Consider the following 22,304-nt stretch of genomic DNA (forward strand, 5'->3'; position numbering starts at 1 on the left):
TCAATAGTATAGAAGATTCAGCAGAGAACTGAAGGTGTGTTTCTGCTGGATAGCTGTTAATCAGCTATGGGCAAGAGGCTCTAGCTGAAGTACCTGAGCCATAGAAGTTCTTGCTCTAATATTTTTAATGCCTGATTATACTGAAATGTTGTCTTAGTCGTGGATTTACTCCATCTAAGAGTGATGTGGAGAATAACTCTCTGTACAGTACACAAAATTCCAGTGTCTCTTTGAGGTGATTTGTGAATTGATGATGACCATTTCTCCCTAAACGATATTCTAGTTTGAGCAATTATTAATTCCAGGACCTCTTTTTGACCTGTTTTACTTGGGATATGAGATCAGGAATCACAAATGTCTAATACAACCTTAGTCACTATATAATATAAACAACTGTGTCCTAGAATCAGCCCCAAATGTTCCTAAACAGCCTGTTCTATAAAACCAAAGCCTCATGTGGTCGTTCCAAACTGCTTGTTTTAAAGAGGACTGAAGGGAGAAGTAGGAGGAAAAATAGGCCTCCAAGGCACTGTTTCTTCCTCTGCCACATAATGTCTTACAATTGTTGGTTTTCAGAGGTTACTTTTTCTGAAATGTTTTGGCTTTTAGTAAGGAAAATGTTTAAGATATAATTCTGTGTAGTAATATTGAACTGCTTGAGGTTTCTTTTGTACTAACATAATTTTTACTAGAAGAATTCTTGTTCTAGTAGATTACAAGGAGCTCCTTGAGGGCTTTATACCTGGTCTTGATAAGGTGCATTTGCTTAAAAATGCTATTGAATTCCCTGCCATCATCAATCTTCAAGCAATAATTCATTGATGTTCTTATTAAGCACTAGAGTGGCCTTAAGAGCAAAACAGCTTCCAAGCCTCAGGTTAAGTGGGAGGATGGATATTTAAAGTTGTGAAAATACAGGAAAACTGCTGGTGGAAGGGTGTGAGAGTTGGCTGCTGAGAGAAGAAACACAGATGCATGCAAAAACATAACGAAGCTAAGGCCACTTACCTATGTGTTTTCTCCTTCTTCTGTCCTGTCACCCAAAGAGACAAACTTTATATATAATACGAAACTAAAGCTGTTGATGTCAAATCTAATAAGTGTAACAATTTCCGGTCATGAAGTGAGGCAAGGATTTGTAAGACAAGTAGAAAAACATAGTCCAGATATTTGAGCCAAAACTGTCAAAACATATTCTCACATCTGTACTTAATTTATAGACTAGAAATGATGAGGAATCACAAACTTAGTCAAAATTATTGGGAGCTCAAAACATCAAGAGTATAAATGTTTCAGGAGAGTTACTTGAAGACTTTGCTTTCTGAGAAGCTACAACCACTTCATACTGTCAACATTGACAAATACAAAATTTGTGTGGTAAAGTATGCAGTACTTAAAATATATCTGAGTTTATTGAAAGTTTTAATCTTGCATTATGAGACTAATCATAATAGGGTTTTTTTCCTGCCCTTTATGCTTGTGCAGTACTTGTGCCTTCCCACTGAGGTAGGTTGCTGTAATGTATTGAAATGCAGTGCAGATCCAGTGTATTTTGGATCATGCAGTGATACTTCTTCAGGACAGCTGAAGAAGGCAGGAGGCAACTGTAGTCCAACAGCTTCTGTAAAGACTTAGGAAGCTGGAGATTATCTCTTCCAGTAATGCAACTCATCTTCAAATATTAAACAGTCCAGAAAATGCACTATCCAGCAAACTTTCAGAAGTAGTTCAAGGGAACTCTATAGTGGAAGGAAAGGGGAAAATGTAGGAATGATTGATCTCCTGAGGCATGATATGCACTGCTGATCTTTTTCTCTCCCATCTACTATGGCCTGTAGCCTTAGAAATCCAGCTTTCAACTGCCTGCACTACCTCTTTATGTATAGAAAACAAATGGATAAAGCATATGGTGTATGTGTATGTTTCGGAATCTTATTGCTGCTTGAATAGGAATATTACCCCCTGCTTGATAGTCTTGTTTCTGCCTTTTCTTTCTCTCCTCCTTTCTTACCTTCCCCAATCGTCAAAAAAAGTTCTTGTGACTGCTATTCAGAATTTTTCTTCTCTCATTTATTCTGCATTTCTAAATTCTGAGCTGGTGTCCATCTGCCATGTAGTTAGAGTTAGGCTTGTGGTGTAATGAGTACTCATGTTTGTGTGTCCAAAGAGGATGGGGGGAGGAGGGGAGAGGGGAAGCTTCTTTTGTATCTCCTAGAACTTTGTTTCCTTCTAAATACATGATGATCCTGTAACTACAGTGTTGGTGGATGTTCTTTGTGCTCTTTACCCAGTTGTAGGTCAGTTATCTGCTGCACTTTCTGTGATGGTTGCTGGCTTCTCTGAAATACACCGAAAGCATTTCCCTCAGTTGGAGCAGACACTTTCTGAGGAGGTTCTCCTGGTCTCCTCCATGCCTTGTTTCCACTTAGCTCCTCAGTACATCCTACTTGGAGTGGCTGAAGCCTTGGTAACTCCCTCCTGTAAGTAAAATCTAATAGGCTAAAGCAAGAGTGTCCTGATTTGCAGAGAATAAAATCAATTTCCTAAAAATAATTACTGTCATCTGATATTTTATCACTGGCTCTCTTCCAGGGGCTTAATGAACAGATCTGTGCTTTACCTGCTGCCTCAGAGTAGCATAATTTGTCTTGCTGGCTGTAACTTGGAGTGAGCAATGACATTGTTCCAGATTAACTGGAAGGTAACACAGACTGGTCAGGTCCCGGGGTGTGTAATCCACCATTCAGCAGGAGGGATGATCGGAGAAGTGGGGCTCTGGGCTCAGATATGTGACTGGTCTTGAAGCTGAACCTGCTTCAGGAGGGCTAGACCAAATGAGCTCCTGAGGTCCTTTCTGACCTGAAGTATTCTGTGATGATTTTCTTGAGATGGAACAAATATGCACATGACAACTGAGCTGTGGTCACAGTATATGAGCAGTTTTTGGACCACAGTCAAAGCAAGGTGAAGCAATTTAGCTTAACCCTTTTTACTTGTGAACCCAGCTAACAGAACTATTATGTGTTTTTCACTGACACAGAGCATATGCAGGCGGGTAACACAATTCAACTGACAGGCTAACCTGGAGAGTATTGTAGGGAGATGCAAAATTTTTGTTTGTGCTCCAATCAGGAGCCATGTGAACATGCCTGCACAGAGCATCATGCCTTAGCTTGTGGCATGGAGCCAGAGATAAACACCCCTGTTCTGCAGAGCTTAGCTCATGCCTGCCATCCATAAATTATGTAGACATAATCTTGATTGTGAGTCTGAACCTTCTCTCCCTTCCATAATTTATCTTTCCACATCTACACTGACATTCCTGAGACTTATTTTCTTCTGAGGAGCATGCAGAGTGCTCACTCACCAGTATTTTACCTTGCAGAGCTTTGAAAAAAGTTAGTATTACAAAAATAATCTAATCAACATCCATTTAAAGAGACACCAGTAAAGTAATTGACTACCTGATCTTTGCAGGCATTCAATTCTACAGGTTGAGTGTCTATTGTTCCAGTACAACCCCAGAAATGTTCAGATTTTTATTTAAGAGCAGGAAATAACTTCACTGTCTTAGCGTCTTACTTTACTCTAAGACTACTGAGAGCTGTGGGTCACAGTCTGTCACTAAAAAGGTAATTTTCCCTAGTTTTAAATACTTAGCACTTTCATAATGCCTCTTCATCTGATAGCTCTCAAGTACTTAACTGAGACAGGTTTCTAGGCAGGTAATGTGGTTTCTAGGTTACAGGCTAAGTGTAACTGAAAACTGTGACCTTCTCTGTTTAGCTTAACAAAAAAAAAGGTTAGGAGGTGGCTTGCTTACAGTCTTCTCATGCAAAAGTATGAGAATAATATTACTGGTAGAATAAGGCTTTTTCATTTAGCATGCTGGGACAAAACAGAAGTCCAATGACTGAGAGATGAAAGGAAGCTCTGTCTTGGGGGTGGGGTTTGGGTTTGTTGGGGGTTTTTAAAAATCTTTTTAAAGGATTGTGATTAGAATTTCTTAGGAAGAAAAGTTGTCTTCCCCATTTAAATAAAGATTAGACATCTTGCTAAGAGCTGCAGTTAGAGGTGAGATTCAAGAACCCAGGTAAATGGGACTAAGTCTGAATTTGAGACTTGCGTGTAGAAAACTAAAGGTAGTAGATTACTACTGAAGCTGATGAGGATGCAGACCTCCATTCACTTGCCCACACATAGATGTCTGGCACCATTTGTCATGAAGTATCTAGGTTTTACATATGAGGCAAGCAGGCTCTCTACGGTACCTGTGTGACCTTCAGCTGGTGCTGGAGAAGAGCATGGTATTCCTATGGGTCTTGGATCTTAACAGACAGCCCTGTGCAGATGGCTAAGGGGCACTAGAGCATTTCAGGCAGCACTGGGCATCTGTATTCAGACTACTGAACCGAGCTCTAGGTTTCTACTTCAGTCTGAACTGAATTGGTGTTCAGGAACCATTCAGTGGATCTCTGTGGATGGTAATGACACCCTAGACACTTAAATAGTTGTTTCACCTTTCCTGACATTTTGCTTCCTTTGTTATGCAGAAGGTCAAATTCAATTATCATAATAATTTACTTGACCTGAAAGTACATGATCCAAGTTGAAGACAGAAATGTTCACACTTGTAATCAGAGGGAAGAGAGGAGACAGCTCATTTCTAAGTGCTTGGTTAGAGGATCTAGATTTGGCATATTGAACTCTTTATCTACATTTGAGCCCTGATACTTACAGTTGTGCTTGTACAGTAGAATTCATTATCTTGTTGATAGAAGTTTTATATAATCATCTGCTTCAGGTGGCATGATCATCTCTTAGAATAATATCAGCATTTAATGTTTCCCTAGCACTGAGGTAGTCTTTAAAAAATAAACCAATGATAAAATAATTACTTTCATCCACAATATTAGAATGTAAGATCTCACAGGTCTTTGACAGCTTGAATTTGTAATCCTAGCTTGGTTTAAACTAGGAAATTACTCTTTTATAGCCCAATGATTTAAAAGGAAAAAACCACACACACATACCCCCAAAAAAAAGCCTCCACAAAAAATTCATAAAACAACTCCATTCTGTGGGGTGACATTAGTAGGCATTTGCCCCCACAGTGGATGAGATTGTCAGTGAAGGGAAGCCAGCCTGCTGGCCACTGCAGCTGTGTTACATTGCCAGTGTCCAAGCTGTCTGGTGTCCTGTAACTGCTCTGCCCTAGAAAGGGTTAGCAGATTTGCAGTGTTTGCCGAAGTGCCGCAAGAATATCATCTGCCCATCAACATGTATCAAAGCACTTAGAAGTGGGAAGCCTTGTAGCAAACAGGGTTGTTAGTTAAAGGATATATTGGGGATCACTTCACCCACCGATGAAATGCAATAGTCTCCAGGGTGAAATGCAGCAGCTGTTTAATAGCTCACAGCAGCACCGTGGGAGAAGTAAGGAACGGAGTATGCAATTGAAACAGCAGGGGTAATTTAGGTAAGTAGGATGCAATTACCCAAGCTGAATTTGGCCAAGATGCATGCTTTGCACCCTTGCTTTTAGAAGGGAGGAATAACCAAAAACTTTTCAGGCTTTTAGTGTTTCAAATTAGCTAGGACACTGACTGTACAATGTTTCAGATTGTACTGTTGCATCTACAGATGGTGTCCCAGCATCACCTGCTTTCTCTTGCTCTTAGGCTTTTGATTCCTTTTGTAAATGAGGAAAAAATACTGTCCATGGTATTTTTTCTTTTCTTTAGTATGTTTCCAAAGCTCTCCTTTGGACATCCAAATTAAAAAGGGTGGAAGGTGGTGACTGCAAAGTTTCATTTTTATTCAGAGATGCTTCAGGCAACTCAGCATCCAAATAGGATTCTCCACTGACAAATTTCTCAAGCTGGAGGTCATTCAAACTCAACTAATAAAGCAGGCTGGGAGACACTGGGTCTTGGAGAGCAAGTGTGGATGGGGGCTCAAGGTGTGAAATTAGGAAATGAGGTTTTGATAATCAGGAAAAGTTACTCAGAAAGAACAACCATCATAAAGACTTACTGTAACCTAGTTTAGCCAAATTACAACTAGTGGGATTATTTATAGTCATGCTACAACAGCATGCTACAGCTGCCCCTCACCACCAATGCTGTTGCTGCTTTTGGTTTAGTCTTCTGGCAAGAAGATAAAGAACAGCATTTTAAAAATTAGACAGTGACTCTAGGGATTCCTCTCTGGGGAAGAAAAGAAGTATCCAGCCTTAAATTAAAGCAAGTTAATCATGCAAGTTATTCATACAAGTTAAAGTAGAGCTCTGGATTTTGGAAGTATTTACTAGTGTCCATGCTGCATTGGCTGTGGCATAAGAGGTCCCACTGTCCTGCAGTTAAATATCACATCTGCTGTCTTCACGCTTGCTGACTGTGATGGTGTGTCTCTTGTCTTGCTATGCCTGAGATTTTAAAAGATGAAAGCAACTGTCTGGGTGAAAAATCTTTACATACTTGTGGAATATCGATAGTTGTATATGAGATGGTTTGTTACAGAGATTAATTTAAACAGTTTAAATAATCCTTTTTTAATAAGGTACATATTAACACGTCTGATTACCCTTCTGCAGCAAATACATTCTCTGTGTAAAATATGGAAATACCCTATTAGAGACACTTTGGATTTTTTTCTCTTATTTAACCTTTTATTTTCTTTTTTATTCTTTGTCTTTTACTTATGATTTACTCTTTTTTTTTTTTTTTTTTTTTTTTTTTTTTTTTTTAACATGTATCTGCTTCCTTTCTAAGGTTCCTTACTTTCATTCTGGCTTGTGCCAGAGAGAATTAGAGGGATTTCCATGCATTTTTTAACTCTCTTTAATGGAGCTGGCTGCTTTATGGGAGCTTTCTTTGTTCAGACAGCCCACGCAGGCACTCAAGGTAAGAATATGCTCATGACCAGTGCTCCTGAGCAGTTTTCTAACATTGATTTGGAGAATTAGGCAGCAAAATCAAGGGGGATGCCAAAGTTTTATTGATTTGCTCTGACAATTAAGGTGATATTAAGATAGGAAATAGCCAGAAAATAGCCTTCCAGCTGGATTCTTCGAATTCTAATGAGTCATCTTAGTTTTGATAGTTGGAATCAGTAGAGAATGGCATCTTGCAGGAAGCCCTCACATCCAATCTCTATACTTCTGTTCTAGAAGACAAGAAAATAAATTGTCTAGGAAGCACCTTTTTATGTTCATGGAGAAGTACATTCAATGTTAACCACATTTACATAGAAGCCTCTGAATATGAGTGCAGGATTAGTGCTTCAAAGAATGGAGAACATGCCTTTCTTTCCATTCCACAGTGTTGTAGGGGAAAGGAGATTGAGTGTTTCAGAGCTGTCTAGGGAATTTGTTCCTCTAGACCCACCACTTCTCTTTCACCATCTTTACATCTCTCCCTCTGCCCAGTTACTGGAAGAACCAGATTCTTTAACAATATGGTCTCACTGTGGTTTTACCCTTTTGCAGATGAATACTGCAATTCTCAGAGAACTTACTGTTTCAAAAGGAGTTGCTTCAGAGTCAGCCTGTTGAGGAATATTTCGTGTAAACCCTGAACTGGAGATTTTTCTGGGATCCTGACTTTCAAGATAGGCCAAGAGTTTCTTAAAGTCTTTTTTCCTTTCCTGATGAATCTTTGTTTAATACAGAAAAGACTTGTTTCATAAATGCATTTAAAAAGTAAAGCACTTGAGTTCTTGAGCCAAAGGATAGGTATCCCTTTGTTCACATACCTGAAATAGTTCCACTTGCTGAAGGACTACTTCTAAAGATGCTTTCCATTGGTAAACTTTGTTGTTACTGTATTACAGAGAACTGTTCTTTTATAGAGCACGACTGCTGGCCCTAACACATGACACTGCTCCAGTTACCATGACCGCAGAATTTTGTAACTGCTTATGGTTAAGTTTTCGGTTCTTCTCTTTCCTACATAAAGAACTGTGTAACTTAAAAACAAGGGGAAGTGGGGTTTTTTTTGAAAGTATGACAAGAAATTGTAATTCCTACTGGCAAGACCTGAACAAATTGTTCTTTGCCATGCAGTGCTGGTTTTAAGTTATCAATTCAATTAAAATTTTATTACAAAGTATAAAAGCATCACCCAGAGATGGGTAAAAAACAGGAATGCTTACCCAAACGAATCAGGCAAAGACCTACTAAGTACCAGGGCAACTAATGTGGAGAGCAGAGCTCCTTGGATGTCCCCCACTGGAATAGATTTTTTTTTTTTTTTTTTTTTTTTTTTGTGTAATATGAGTTCAGTGAAACTAACACTTCAAGAAAGACTGTGTTGATGACTCTTTTTCTTCCCCTCCCCCCAAAGATATTGTAATTATTAATTTTGATAAGGTTGAAATATTTTTGTTTTGTAAAATTGACATAATTTACTACAATTTGACTTTAAGTATAATTAAATATTTATGATATAATTAATCATAATATCAGCATCAAAACATTTTTATTATGCTGTGAAACTATATGTGTAATTTATTCCTTTATAGAATATTTTTATACAAACTGATAGAGGAAATCAATTTTTGCATTTGATTTGCAATTCAGTAGATTTTTTTGATCTGATTTTATATCAAGGCAATTCATTCTTTTTCTCCAAGTCTGTATGAAAACATTTAATTGATTCAAAAAGAAAATGTTCATTTCTTGCCAAAAATACTGTTTTATCATAGCCTTCAAATTCTTATCCTGGCTGGGACCAAAAAGCCTGAACTCTCCAAATTCTCCACAGGCTGCAGTTGCCATTTTCTAACCCTTTTTGCTCAAGAGTTTTGAGCAAGCTGAAAAACTTTTCTGTCTAAAGTACTTCTCACTTTTGTGAAGCTGGGTGGCAAACTTCTCTACTTAGCTTTATTAAAAAAGGTATAACTTATGTCTTTATTTAACTTTGTCAGATCTGCTGTTCCTGTAGATGGAATTGACCACACCATTATTCTGAACAAAAGTCACTCTAAATTTCCAAGTGATTCACTGACAATCTGTATTCAGATTACAGTGCTGTAATGTGACCAAGTCCCTAAATAGGGGAAGTCCTCTGCAAAACTTGAAAAGCTTTAGAGAAAATATAGTGAAAAATGTTTAATGTTTGCTCTGCTGCTCTAGTTAGAAGCTTTAGAGATTACTTTCACTATCAGTATGTAAACAACATATTATTGGGCTTTCGCATTTTATTTCTAAAAATAAGTGGAATCTTGTTGGGTGTCTCTTTCCAAATGTCGCCTGCTAGAATTAGGTTAATTATTCCAAGTCACTACAATTCATGTGATTCACAGCTTGTAAATAATTGAGATATTCCTGTATCTTAATTTGTTATAATGCTTCAGACTGAAGACTTGTTCCTCTACTCATCCTAGCTAGACTTTTGTTCTGCTGACCCATAAATCAAAGTAGGCTTGGGATCAGACTTCTGGCACTGGGTATAATCTATAACAAAAACAAAGAGGCATTTAGGCTTGGTTTTGCTTTTCTAGTTTGATAGAAAATGTTACATACAAAATTCTATTGTTCCATCTGTATTTTTTCCAAACTCTTCCATTGCGCTTTTATAGTGTTCTTTGGTGTTTGTGATGAAAACCTTAAGATCAGCAAAATAATATTTTTTTAATTTATAAAACTTAATGGTTACCTATTGCACCTTCTAAAGATGACACCACCTCAGAGAATAAAATTGTGACCCCTCTTAGGTCAAATTAAGGTCAAATGACACAAGTTAAGATCTCATTACTTATATTTGGGGGGGGGGGGTAGCTCTGTTTAAAGAGCTTGTAAAACATTCGATAGCTGGGCAACTTATGGAACTGGGAGTGAAACAAACCAACTGAAACTTTTTTTTCTAAAAAGCTGAACTAATTTATTTATATTGGAAAAACCAAAGTCCTTTCTCTTTTGTTGAAAGATGATGGTGTTTGTGCAATGGTTTTGTAAGATTTAACAAGGCTTGGCATGCACATGTTGGGTTGTGGGTGCTTTTGTCTTGTCCCATGATTCTTGTTTCACTAAAACCTGAGCCAAGGCTATTTCTGGTTCTCCCATCTCTGAGCAATGAGACCATGCCTGCCATGAAGCAATTCAGGATACAGTGAAGTAGATCCTCCAGTGTGTATTTTGAAGTGCTGAAGCACAGAGGGTGTTGACAAAATTTAAACATTTTTATATCCTATTTCATGTCACTAGTTTAGAATTTTATTTGGGTTTTTATTGGCAAAGTTGATCAGATATCAGTCACAGTCAAAGCTGCATTAATCATTTTTAACGCATCTATGGAGGATGGTGTGAATATGATAAAATAAGACTTTTTTTAAAAAATCTGACGAGTGCAAACAGATGACGGGTGACAGTGATATTTTCAGTACAAGCTGGGAAACTGATTTCTTTTGGATCTCTTACCTCTCCTAACATTTTAATGGAAGAAGATGCAAGACAAAACCTGTCCTCCTATGCCAATCATTTCAGAATACATATCTCTAAAAATATTAATGTAAATATGTATGAAAGAAAAAAAAAAGAAAAATAAGAAAAAAATAAAAAAGAGGTCAGAGGAAAGAAACTGCCCCAGACACCGTTTTCCTTGTATTTTGAGAACCAGGATTTTTTGTGGTGTTTTTTGGGGTTTGGTTTTTCTTTTTTTTTCAGTTTGGAGCCTTGTGTGGTTCTAAATACCAAAGATGATAAAGCTAAAAGATATTTCTTGCAGTCCAGATGGTGGTGTCCACTGGTGCCTACTTAGCTAATAAGGATTAGAGGCAGACTGAGGCTTTAATTTGGATGTGATTAAACACTAAATATATGCCCACTAACGATGAAATGATGGCAGGCAATACAGTCCTTTTCTAAGATGTGAATTAAATTTTTCTATAATCACAGTCTAAGTTGCATGATAGCTGTAAAAAATGCAGAAAGCATACAGTATAGGCTAACTTCTGGCATGTGAGTGTTTTGCTTTGTCTTCTATGTTTTCCCAATACTAAAATAGGATGGTGTTATTCAGTAAATGAATTCATGCCCAGCTTTGGGCTTTGTTGTGAATCCATTGAGAGCTCCAAGGGTGCCGTCATAGTAACAGATACCTTGTGTGCACTAGTATATGTCAAAGACTGGTTTACAGCCCTTTCCACATCTTCTTTGATGGCTAGTATTGCCGTTAGTTTGTTGCTGCCAGTCATCCACCAGAAGCAGCCCAGGAAAGTGTGTTTTTCTGTGTCCTAATCCCTGCTTCACCTACTTTTCTGCCTGTGTTAATAGCATCAGGTGTTTTCTCTTGGTGTTGTATAATATTCCTCCTTGTACTACCTGAGCATTTTTGATGCAAAATTGATATGACTGCAAAATGTCAGTGGAAGTTTACCAGGCACTTTATTTCAACTGTGTATGGTATAGCAGGCTTGAGGAACTGACTCTGCCTAGACTTAATCTTCTAGTTTGTTCTAAATTTGCCATGAAATGCATAACCAATTCACCTCTAACCAATAAGAAAAGGCTCTTTAAAATATACACAGCTAAAGGAAACTTCTGATTCTCTGGGGTGATTCATGCTACAAAGTATTTCCATTGTTGGAATAAAAATGGAAATCAGGAGCTTGTTGTAGAAAGTTAATTCCCAGTGAGCAATTATCTATGTGACAAACCAACCTTGTAATTGGCACTTCTGTTGGCAATCTCCATAGAAAAGTAAAGGACTGACAGAACCCAAAGGCAGTGTCTTTGGGGGGAAAGTGAATTGCTAGCATATTGCATGCTGATTCAAGGATGAGAAAGCACTGGACTCTTCAAACACAGTAGTGCCCAGGGCCTCTTACTCCAGCAAAAACAAACAAACTGGCCCAATAAATTCCTGATTTTCATGACTGAGAGTATAATCCTGAAAGTGTGAACCCCAAATCCAGTCGGTGGAGGGTGCTGGAGTCTGCAGACAGCTTGTGGAAGGTATTAGTGGGGTAAAGGGTGAAAGCCTCTAGAGGGAGTTCTGTTGCCTGAAACACATTGTTGATGTTTTAACAATGACGGGTGTTCTCCCAAGGCCTCTTCCCAGCAGAGGATTGTCCATGCAGTGAGTGTAAGTGTAAGTAGATGTAGTCCAGTAGTTCAGGTCTATTCCCTCTTTCATGAAAAATCAACTTCCATTTTAAAAAGGACAAGTTAAAAAAAAAAAATTTTTTTTTTTTTTGAATGAAAATAGGAAATGTTTAGATTAATTTTTGCTATATCCGCTGATGAAAATTCATATTGGCAGTAAGATAACAGTCTAGATATCTCTAGGATTTCTGCCACTCCTATTTCTCTTGTAGGGAAAAGCATCCCTGACACACCTTGTTTCCCCTCACTGAAAGGAAAAGAAAACCTTGCTGCTACCTCTTGCTTTGGATAGGGCAGTAAACTAGAGAGTGTGCTATGGGCACTGGAGTCTTACCATACCCAATCTTATTTTGACCCTGCCTATGCTGTTGCTCATTTAGACTGCAGGATTTTCTAAAGGCTTTGTGTTGTTATCCCAGCCTCGTTGTTTAAACACTGGCAATTACTAAAAGCAGCACAGAGGATACAGAGCAATGATCTTTGACTCAGGCTGTGGAGGAGACCAGTGGTGAAGTGGGGGCAGAACCCAGATCTGCTTGACAAGCTGCCCTCCCACCCTGATAAATCCAACCAGTTTCAACACTTCAGTGTGGTGCCTTTGCTAGCATTAAGATAGTTTCAAAGGTCCATTTTACTACGTTCTCTTAGAAGCTGCTAAATTCATACTTTTTTTTTTTTTTTTTATTGCTCAGTGCTATTTTTAAGTACATATTTTCTGTTCAGGTTCCATTGTAACACCATTCCATTAGGAAGCTCCTGCTGCTCATACAGTTAGCCTACCCGATGTAAATAACCTAGCAGACAGTATGAACTCTGCTTTGACAAGCTGTAGCACCGAACCCCATGCATGCTTTCTCTTTCATCAGATACATGCACTCTCTCCGTGACTTCTATTGGCCACTGGGGGATGTGAAATGAAAAACTACCTGATTGTGAATTATGACAGTAAAAGTTTATAAGCTACTAAAATGAAGTTATAGCACCTAGGAGCTCAGTCAACTGACAATGTTAAATGATACGTTTTAAAACTCACTCTGAGATAATGCTACAAAAGGAGTTGCACACCTGGAGGTAAGGTGGTGCTGCTCTGTTACAGGCAGAAAGGTAACGTGGCATGGAGCAAACTGCGGAGGAGTTAGGGAAAACTGCTGCACTCATGGCAGTTCCTTTCTGTTAATCCCAGGAGAGCTAGAAGTAACTGCTTTGAAATGTGTTTACAACTCTGAGATGTGGAAGAGAAAACTGTAAATATATGTGTATGGAGTAGGGTGGGGTGTAATCCTTTGACTGCTGGCTCTCCTGGGCTGTGGAACTGCTCTTTCTCTCCAATTAGACAACTTTGACAAGATAAGAGTGCCATTGGATGCTAAAGATGTCATTAGTGGCTAAAAGATGGGTTAAGGCTATCAGATTTGTACAGCACAGTTACAGCAAAGAAGGCTGTTTTTTCTCCTCTCCCTTTTAGTTCATTCAAGTAGTGAATAGCCACTATTTAGATGGGTAGGATTTGGTACCAGACTTAGAGGAATCAAAGAAAGGTGACTTTTGGCACATTGATGCTGGTGTTTCAGTTCAGATCAGGAATGTGGTTTTGATCTGAATCTCTGATTTGCATCACAGAGTGATCTTGGAGCACAAAAAACCTGCATTCCTTTTGGATGGAACTAAACCCAAAAAATGCTCATGCCTGATGTGTTCCAGCTGGTAGCCGGAACTGGTCTGATGTGAACCCCCCTGAGCTGTGCATAGTGTGGACATCATGTTCTTAGCATCTGCTGTTTCATGCTCTGTATTTGCTCCTATTGCACTTCACTACTTAATAATGAAGAAAATCCCTCTTTCATCTTCAAAGGCAATAAACATCCTGTATGCCCAAATAATGCACAAGGTCATTATAGCACTGTAGAGCACTCTCTGATATACTATATCTACTGTAGCTGCTTTTTCAACCTTGGTTTTATGTTTTTGCTGTAGTTGACTGATACTTCAGGTACTGATTGTCTTCAGATGCAGGCTGACTGGGGCTGTCTTTCTTTTAAGCATATTGATTTCCATAATTATTTACCAACTGAGCTTGTTTGCAGACAGGTTGCAATGGACAACATTGAAAGCAATATAGTTGCAAACTAAAAGCACATAAGAATAAAGGCAGGGAAGATTCTGGGAGTATGTAGTTGGTACTGTCCTCTCCTGAATGGAGTTTAAGCTGCCAAAATGTCCCAGGCACTATTGCCAAAAGCCGTGGTAGAAAAGTTCTGATTCATGCAAATAAATGCCGTGTGCAAGACAAGGATACATTGCAGACTCACAGATAAAGACAGCTATAAAGGAAGATAAAGTAAAATGTCAGGTAGCATCTTGGTAAGGGAGCACCGTCCAAGGCACTGAACAAATGCTTATTATCCCCTTTTTTTTTTTTTTTTTTTTTTTTAAGAAGGGCATTTTAAAAGCATGAGAGATGTGAATAAGGATTTCCACAGACTACTTTAATTCTAGCTCTTCCTAAATTTTTCACATTTGACGTTAATTTGTCTATGTGCACAGGATAATATAGAGGGAAGAGGGGCCCAATCATTATACTAGTATCTGTGCAGAGTTAGGTTTTCCAGTACACTTCAGATTTGTTAGGAAAGTTCTTTAGTTTCTCTCGATCTCTATTGCCTGTCTGCAAATCAGGAGCAAAGTATGCTGGAGATTAAAAAAAACACCATAGATGCTGTGAGAAAAGAAGTCTGTATAAATAGCTACAGAGGGAGTTCAAAGCACCTGCTGTGATTGTGTCTTACACAGTTACCTTCGTGTCTTTCATGTTAGCTGTGTCTCGTCCTGCAAGGTAAACTAATTCTGCTTCAAATGTCTGCTTTGTCAGGCAACTGGTTTCCACACTTGCTGCATGAAGGTAAATTGGAGAGATTCTTCTTCTTCTTGGCTTCCTTAATGATGGTGAACACCCTAGGGTTCTGGACCATAGCGCACAGGTATGTGTGAGAAAATGAAAGCTTGATGTTTCATTTGTAGATATGTGTAGAAATTCTTGCAAATCCTGTAAACTAGTCTGTAATAAAGAATTGGTAGTGATAGATCATATGTTATCCTTCAGGGTTCAGACTTCAGTATTTTTCATCTGCCTTGAGGAGAGAGATTTCACAGTTAAAATTATGTGGTAAGGTTAAAGAAAAGAACAAAACCAACTGATATAATTAGCCTTAAATATTTAAGGAGTCTTCTTAATATAAAAATGCCTTGAAGAATGAAGAATATCCTATTCTTTACAGAAAGATGCAGATAGGTTATGGAGTTTAGATCACAGCACCAATGTATCTCAGTCATGGAACTGACCTCCGCTGCACTTGGCTTTATACCAATCTATAGAAAGCGTTGCTGTTGTCTCAATGAGCAAAGAAAGATTTCTATCTTTAGTATAGGACAGTAGAGGAATGGGTTGCAAGAAAACAGCAGACCACTACTGGTTAATGCTGTATGCAGCGGTTTCAACAGAATAACACTGAAATATTTTCTGATACTCTACTGGGCAATGAGATAAAAGCAACTTTCTGCTGGAGGCAATGGAATTACTCAATTAGCCCCCCCACAGGAAGCAATTTAATGCTTATAGAGCCTAGGTTTAATGCCTGTATGTTGCCCGTAAAACGCAAAGAACTCACAACTGCAATTCCTTTTTACATCGAGGGTGGTTTGAAAGTTGTCTTGCTTCCTGTATTCCGGAACATTAATCACAGTTAACTTTCTGTTGTCAGTGTTATACATAATGTTTATAGCCAAAAACAGGAATGGAAGCAACCTGTGTCACCAGGAGTGGGAAGGTTCACGTGTGAGTGGCATTGTCTCTTAGACACTGGGCTGCAGTTCTAGGGAAATCCATCAGAAACCCTGATGAATTAATGATTTGATAATTGAAATAAGAGAAATTTCCAAGGGCAGTGTACTTGTAGAACTCATGAGAAAAATACTGCTTTTCCTATTATATATAGCACTAACTCTGCAGCACCAAAGATAACCATAGCGCCTTGTCAATAATTTCAATGTAACCTGAGACACAAGTGTCCATTTACTCTGGTGACTAGTTCTTAATTCTCTTGTTCTAAATGTGACCTGAGTCATGATTAGAAAAGTTTCTCCTGCATGTAGTATGTCTTCCTTTTATAAAATGGGATTTTTTTCTTCTGTAAGATTAAATTTTCATATGTGATGTTTACTGCTGAAAACTAAAAGGTTTTGTTTATCAAAAAGTGGCCATAAAATTGGGTTGAACTCAACAAATAATTTTGACACAAATTAACAGATTTTTATGAGGAAATTTGTTGACTTCCACTCTTCCTAAATAATAAAAATAAGTTTTTAAAAATTTTAAATCGGATTTATATTTTACTTCAAAATCAAGGTACCTGATTTTTCAATAACACAACTAAAACGTACATGAAATATGTTTTTTGAGGTCAAATGTAACTGTTTCATTTTGTGCTGAATAAGAATTCTCCCATAGAGGAGAAAAAAGGGTGAGGACCATTCAGATAAACATTTATTTAGTGGTGGTGGTAAATCAGGCTTTAAAACTCTGAATTAAAAAAAAGATACTAAAATTTATCTGAGGAAAAAAAGTATGTTTCTTTTTTAAGTTTTTTAAAACGACACAATACAGCTGTTGTTATCACCTGTATCCTGTTTGGCACTTCTCATCCTGAAGTTCTGAAAGGTTCTAAGAAAGTGCCTATCACTATCTTATTTTTTTGGCTGCTTATAAGTCCAGGACTCATAAGGCACTGTAACTTGTAATATATTACATAATAAACAATGGGTGAAGCCAATCCCAGGAAGGATTATTTTAGTATTTTCCTTCCCTATCCTCCCTCCCAGATACAACAATCTGAATCAGGAATACACCAATGAATTCAGAGGAAGTCTTCCTGAAGAAAAACTTCTGAAGCATGAAAAAGCCATCAAGCACTATGATAGTGTCCTGGAAAGTTCTCCCATTTTCTGTCCTATAGAGAAAACCTGATGAAATTTCATTTGTTTGACTAAATTTTGATTGCATTACCAACCAGGTTTCTAATGAAAAATTACCTACTGTACTTAAGTGGAACTGTCAATGTATTTATGAATTATCTTAGGAATAATAATTTTATAAATAATCTTACAAAGTAGTGGTCATCATAGCATTTGAACCTGCAGAATGATGCAGGTTGTAATGCATGTCGAGGACAATGAGAGCTTGCTTCTTGGAATGGTGGATGAAGAGAGGCTTTTAATCTCTATAGGGAAATAGATAGGTATCCATGTGTTTTTGTACTTATAGTTCAAAATTAATAAACTCATGTATGCAATTGTTTAGCAAATTACTTTGTGGCAGTATAATTTACAAATAATTTAGGAGTCTGGTATGCTGGTTGATGCTTGCCAGGGTGGGAGACTCATGTGCTCTTCTTGGCTCTGCTACTTATCTGCTATACAGCCTTCAAAAAGGTGCTTCTTTACCTTAGTTCCCCCATCAGTAAAATGAACACAGTCATACTAACCTTATTCATAAATTGCTTTGAGATCTACCAAAGTATACTAGATGCTGAAGCATCTAGTCTTTGTTTTGACAGGAGCACTGTGAGATTGGTCATTTCTAGAGGGTGATATACAGAAAATTGCTAGTAGGTAAACTGGAGGCTAGCATTTATTTACATCAAAATTACTAATTGTAGCTTAGGTGAAGGGAATTAGGAAAAGAGGATCAGAAAAGGGTAGATGCTGTTGTAAATGAAAGAAAATATTAGTAGTAAAATGCATTCCACTTTAAAGATCAAAGCAATGTTAAATATTCTCCAAATTGGCTGACTTGGGTATTGTGAGTGATGCTAATCTAGCACCTTTTTTTTTTTTTAAAGTTGTATTACTAAAAAGAGGCTAGAAGTGGGGTCTCTATGTGGTAAGGAAACCTACTGAACCCAAAAACTAAATGAGCATTTTGATATCAAGGTGTTCATATTGGAAGTGGTTGTCAAATCAGAATGCTTGCTATTCAGAAGAAACTACTTTAAAGGAATATAATGCACTCAAGTGACACAGGGTAGTTTGTGCACTGAAAATATTAAAGAGCTGGTAAATGGAATCATCTCTCAACTGTTAACCATATTTAATGCTGTAGCTTTGGGTTGGGTGTTGCAGGAAGGGGAGCAAAACATTGTCAATACATCTAAGAAGTAGGAAGGCAGACAGTCAGGAGCTGTTAATTTGATCTCACTAGTACTTAAGGCTTTTTTAAAAGTTAAAAGAGAATATTTGAAGTCATGAGACAAAAGAAAAATTTATTAAAATGCAACACAGATGTATCAAAGGTAGATTTGTGAGACTATCTTAATGTCTGTGTAATGAGAATTAATTTTCTAAACAAAACATAGAAGAGATGATCTGCCTTGATTTCAGTAGAGCATTTGACATATGTCCCATGGGAAATAACTTGTGAAGATGGAGATCAGGGTCAGCAGATGAGCTACAAGGTGGCTGAGGGACCTGTTAAAGCCCAGATGGCAACAAATATTGTAGAAAGAGGAGGTACCCATCTGGAAGCATTTTTTTATGTAACTTATCAAGTATCTTCCTTCGTGGTAAAAGAGTATGTGATCCTAGGATGCACTGGTGGAGAAGGAAGTAAGTATATCTTTATACAAGTTCATCTGAAATGGTCATCCATGTCAAATGTGTGCTTTTTGACTAGTGTGGGACGTCATGCCTTAATGGCAGAGCTGAGTGTACAACTCCCTGTTTGCCCTCTTGGAAGTGGTGTAGGGGGAAAAAAAGGCTGCCTGGTTGCCTTATTCTGGCTCCTGCCCTGCCAGCAAGAGACAGCCTCTTTCTTCAAAAGTGACTATGCAAGCTGGGCTGGTGCTGGGGCTGTGAAAAGGAGAGGCAGCAAAAGGCTGAAGGACCTAGTCTCTAAGGGTACCAGCGAGGCAGACTAATTTCCACATATTTGAGTAAACCTGTCCATCTCACCTGGCAGTTATTTGCTTGTAAGGTATTGTTTTCTAAATGGTATTTGTATTGCAGTAAACCCAGCTTTAAGCCACAGAAACTCCTAGTTTCTTTCCATAACGAAAAAGTGAGAAATTCCTGAACATTTGACTTGACCTTTATCTTGGCACAGAAAAGGTGCAAAGATGCTGGCTGGAATCTGCTGACAAGAGGTATGTGGTTGCTGTCAATGTGTTTGAGAGTTAAACACAAAAGGAGAAGAACTATTAATAAAAGGGTAAAATCTAAGATTTGGGCCAGTGAATATAACTGGGATGGAGATCCTTTTATCACCTAATGTTAATTATATAGTTAAAAAAAACCCAAAACAAACCAAAACAAAACAGCTAAAATAACAGCAGTTTAGAACCATTTACATCAAGAACAGAAGAACAAGAAACTTAACTTTCTTTTAAGGTAAATTGTTTCCTCTGGTGCATGCTCAGGCTGAATGACCTCAAACTTCTGAAGACCCTTTTTTTACCCTCAGAAATCAAAATGTGAGAATAGATGACAGCAGAGAATGGAACGCAGCTATTGCAGTTTGTCTGATGAAGATCATTCTGCAAGAAGAAGAAGATTTGTTAGCTTCCTGGACAAAACACTTCTCATGCAATCATGCAAGAAAGGCTTTCAGCAATGGAGAAAGAAGCAGATGGGCAGCCTCATAAAGAGGTGCTCTGGAAGATATGGGTTAGAATGGGCTTTGGGATGAGTAGTTGACTACTGAAAACTCTCTGCCGTCTCAACAAGGCTAGAGGAAGGCTTTTTCTATCAGATGTAGTTAAGAATTTGGCCTTTTAGATGGATGGCAAAAGAAAAGGGGTACCCATTGCTGGATTTTGACTTATTTGAGCTAGTGGTGCAGAGGAAGCTCTATGCAAAAGTCTATCAATCATGCTCACTGTTACAACAGAGCAATTTAGCAGTTATACCCAACAGATGGGGATGCTTCTTGAACTGCAGCATCTGGGACTCCATACAAAGCTGATGGAATCCTTTGTACTTTCAGAGCACTGCCTAAATTTTATAAATCTTGTGCCAGCACATAGTGAAATTAGAATTAAAAACTCTATAGGTTTGGTCTTGACTATGAAAGAAGCTACTTTTCACATCTGGTTTAATACATTAAAAAAAATGAGGGGACAGAAAAAATGACATGTATGTGTGTATGAAATAATGCAATAAGCAGATGGAAAATGTTAAATAGCCTTCTTCTATTCAGCATTTTGTTGACCTGTGGGAGATAACAAAGCATTCAGATCTGATTACCTGTGTTTGAGGTCACAAGTTGATGTTACTTCGCACAAAGTAAATCTAAGATATGCATGTTTTAATCCTCACCATAAAGGATTATAATTTTGAAACTGATTGTGGAAGAAGCTGCTTCCTAAGTGAGGTTAGGAGTGACCGGAAACAACCTGGTTCAGCATCTGGCACTCCATAAAAAGCTGATAGAATCCTTTGTACTTTCAGAGCACTGCCTAAATTTTCTAAATCTTGTCCCAGCACACAGTGGAATTAGTATAAAGAACTCTGTAGATGCAGTCTTTATGTTGAAAGAAGCTGATTTTGTGCTGTCTACCAGCCCTGGTTATAACTATTTGAATAGATGCTGTGCTCAGCAGAGGTTATTACTAACCTTAAATAGCCATATATATTGCTGATTACTGCTGGTACAGTTTTGAAGGGTTTTTTTAAGGGTTAAATAGGTGTTTTATACTGTATTCATGTATGCACATACAAAAAATACAGGTTCTGTCCCAGACAGTTCATTGAGCACCTCAGTTAAGTCTCAATGCATGGGACACCATTTTGAGTGAAGGAGGGTAAAGAAAGATAGCTGGAGAGGATTAAGATCTCCATCTGTTAAGTTTGCACTGATGATAAAACACATGCTCCCAGTTGGAACAAGATGCATTAAAAGAGCAATTTCACTTCTACTGCCTAGCAACAATGTCATTGAGCACCTGCAATAGTTTAAACATTAAGCATAATTGGCTTTGCTTGACATAAATCTGTAGTTTTGTAAATAAGAGCAGTTGAGTTTCCATGTAATACCAATTAACTATAAGAAATGCTTTGTTTGCTGAAGCCTGCAGCTTTGCAGAGGAAAGAGGGAGTTGTAAGACTCAGCAGTAGTAGTCAGAAGGTAGAACTCAGATCAGACATTACATAGGCTTTGAGTGTCCTTGTGCAAGTCATTTAATGTGTTTCAGTCAGGTTCCCTAGGTATGAAAGGAAGAATAACATTTAGAAGTCAAGAACCCTGAGTGTGCCTGATTAAAATACCTTGGATGTAAGTTTACAGCATTAATCTGAGCTGTCTGGGTCTGTGCTAGTTTTCTTTTCCCTTCTTTTAGTTAGAGCTACTATTGCATCTTGAAAGTTCTTGTAAATTTCCTAGAATTGCTTGCCTTCTACCAGTGGTGAAAGAAAGAGGTGCATGACCCACTTGATATCAAAATCAGTCTTGTTCAGATTCTGTGGGAACTCTTGAATTGGAAAGATGTATGAGAATGCCTTCCTGTGGCCCTAAAGCAGAGCTGCAGAGCAGAACTAAAGCTTTGAGACTTCAGCTTAGTGTCTGTTTGCTATACCCTGTATTAGATTTGCCTTGGCAAGGGCAAATACAGCTACATTCCAGAGAATGTTCTAAAAGTCTGCTTTTATTTAATCTTTTTAAAAAATTATTAAAAATTCACTAATGTTATCATGTCTCTGTTCTGAATAGAATAAAAATTACGTGTTCTTTTCTATTACCTGGTCTCTAGAAAGTCTCACCATAGAAGTAATATTCTCTTGGTGTAGTACTTTAAATTATTCTTGTTTCAGTCTCTGTCTGTAACCATAAATATACACTTAGTTGATTCAGAGCAGGTTGATGTCTGAACTTTATGCAGTCTACTAGTACTGTGCTTACTCTTTAAAGTTAGTTAATCAGTTCTAATACTCAGTAAGACTGAAAGGAACTGCTCTGACAATGATTTTTCAGTGTTTTGGAGATATGTCATCTCCAGAGTACTGGATAATGCACCCCCAAGACTACCAAAATGTAGATACAGTCTACACATCTGGTTGGGGGATACAAGCTCTCAAAAAGACAACCAGAAGAAACTTTTTTTAAAATACTGCGTAATCAGCATATTTTCCTACTTTTTGTTGTTGGCTGGTTGCG

General features: G+C 37.9%; 1 protein-coding gene across 1 annotated transcript in view; it reads left to right on the forward strand.

Moving 5' to 3' along the window:
* Nucleotides 1-17,126, forward strand: part of SLC15A5 (solute carrier family 15 member 5) — a 32,638-nt gene extending 15,512 nt beyond the window's left edge. The window contains exons 6-9 of the mRNA XM_026840976.1: nucleotides 2,292-2,480; nucleotides 6,774-6,905; nucleotides 14,976-15,084; nucleotides 16,982-17,126. Of these exons, the coding sequence (XP_026696777.1) occupies nucleotides 2,292-2,480; nucleotides 6,774-6,905; nucleotides 14,976-15,084; nucleotides 16,982-17,126 (575 nt within the window). The remainder of the gene's footprint in view (nucleotides 1-2,291; nucleotides 2,481-6,773; nucleotides 6,906-14,975; nucleotides 15,085-16,981) is intronic.
* The last annotated feature ends 5,178 nt before the right edge of the window (nucleotides 17,127-22,304 follow it).

The sequence above is a fragment of the Athene cunicularia genome (assembly GCF_003259725.1).
Source record: "Athene cunicularia isolate RWA chromosome 1 unlocalized genomic scaffold, athCun1 chr1_part2, whole genome shotgun sequence".
Classification (NCBI taxonomy): domain Eukaryota; kingdom Metazoa; phylum Chordata; class Aves; order Strigiformes; family Strigidae; genus Athene; species Athene cunicularia.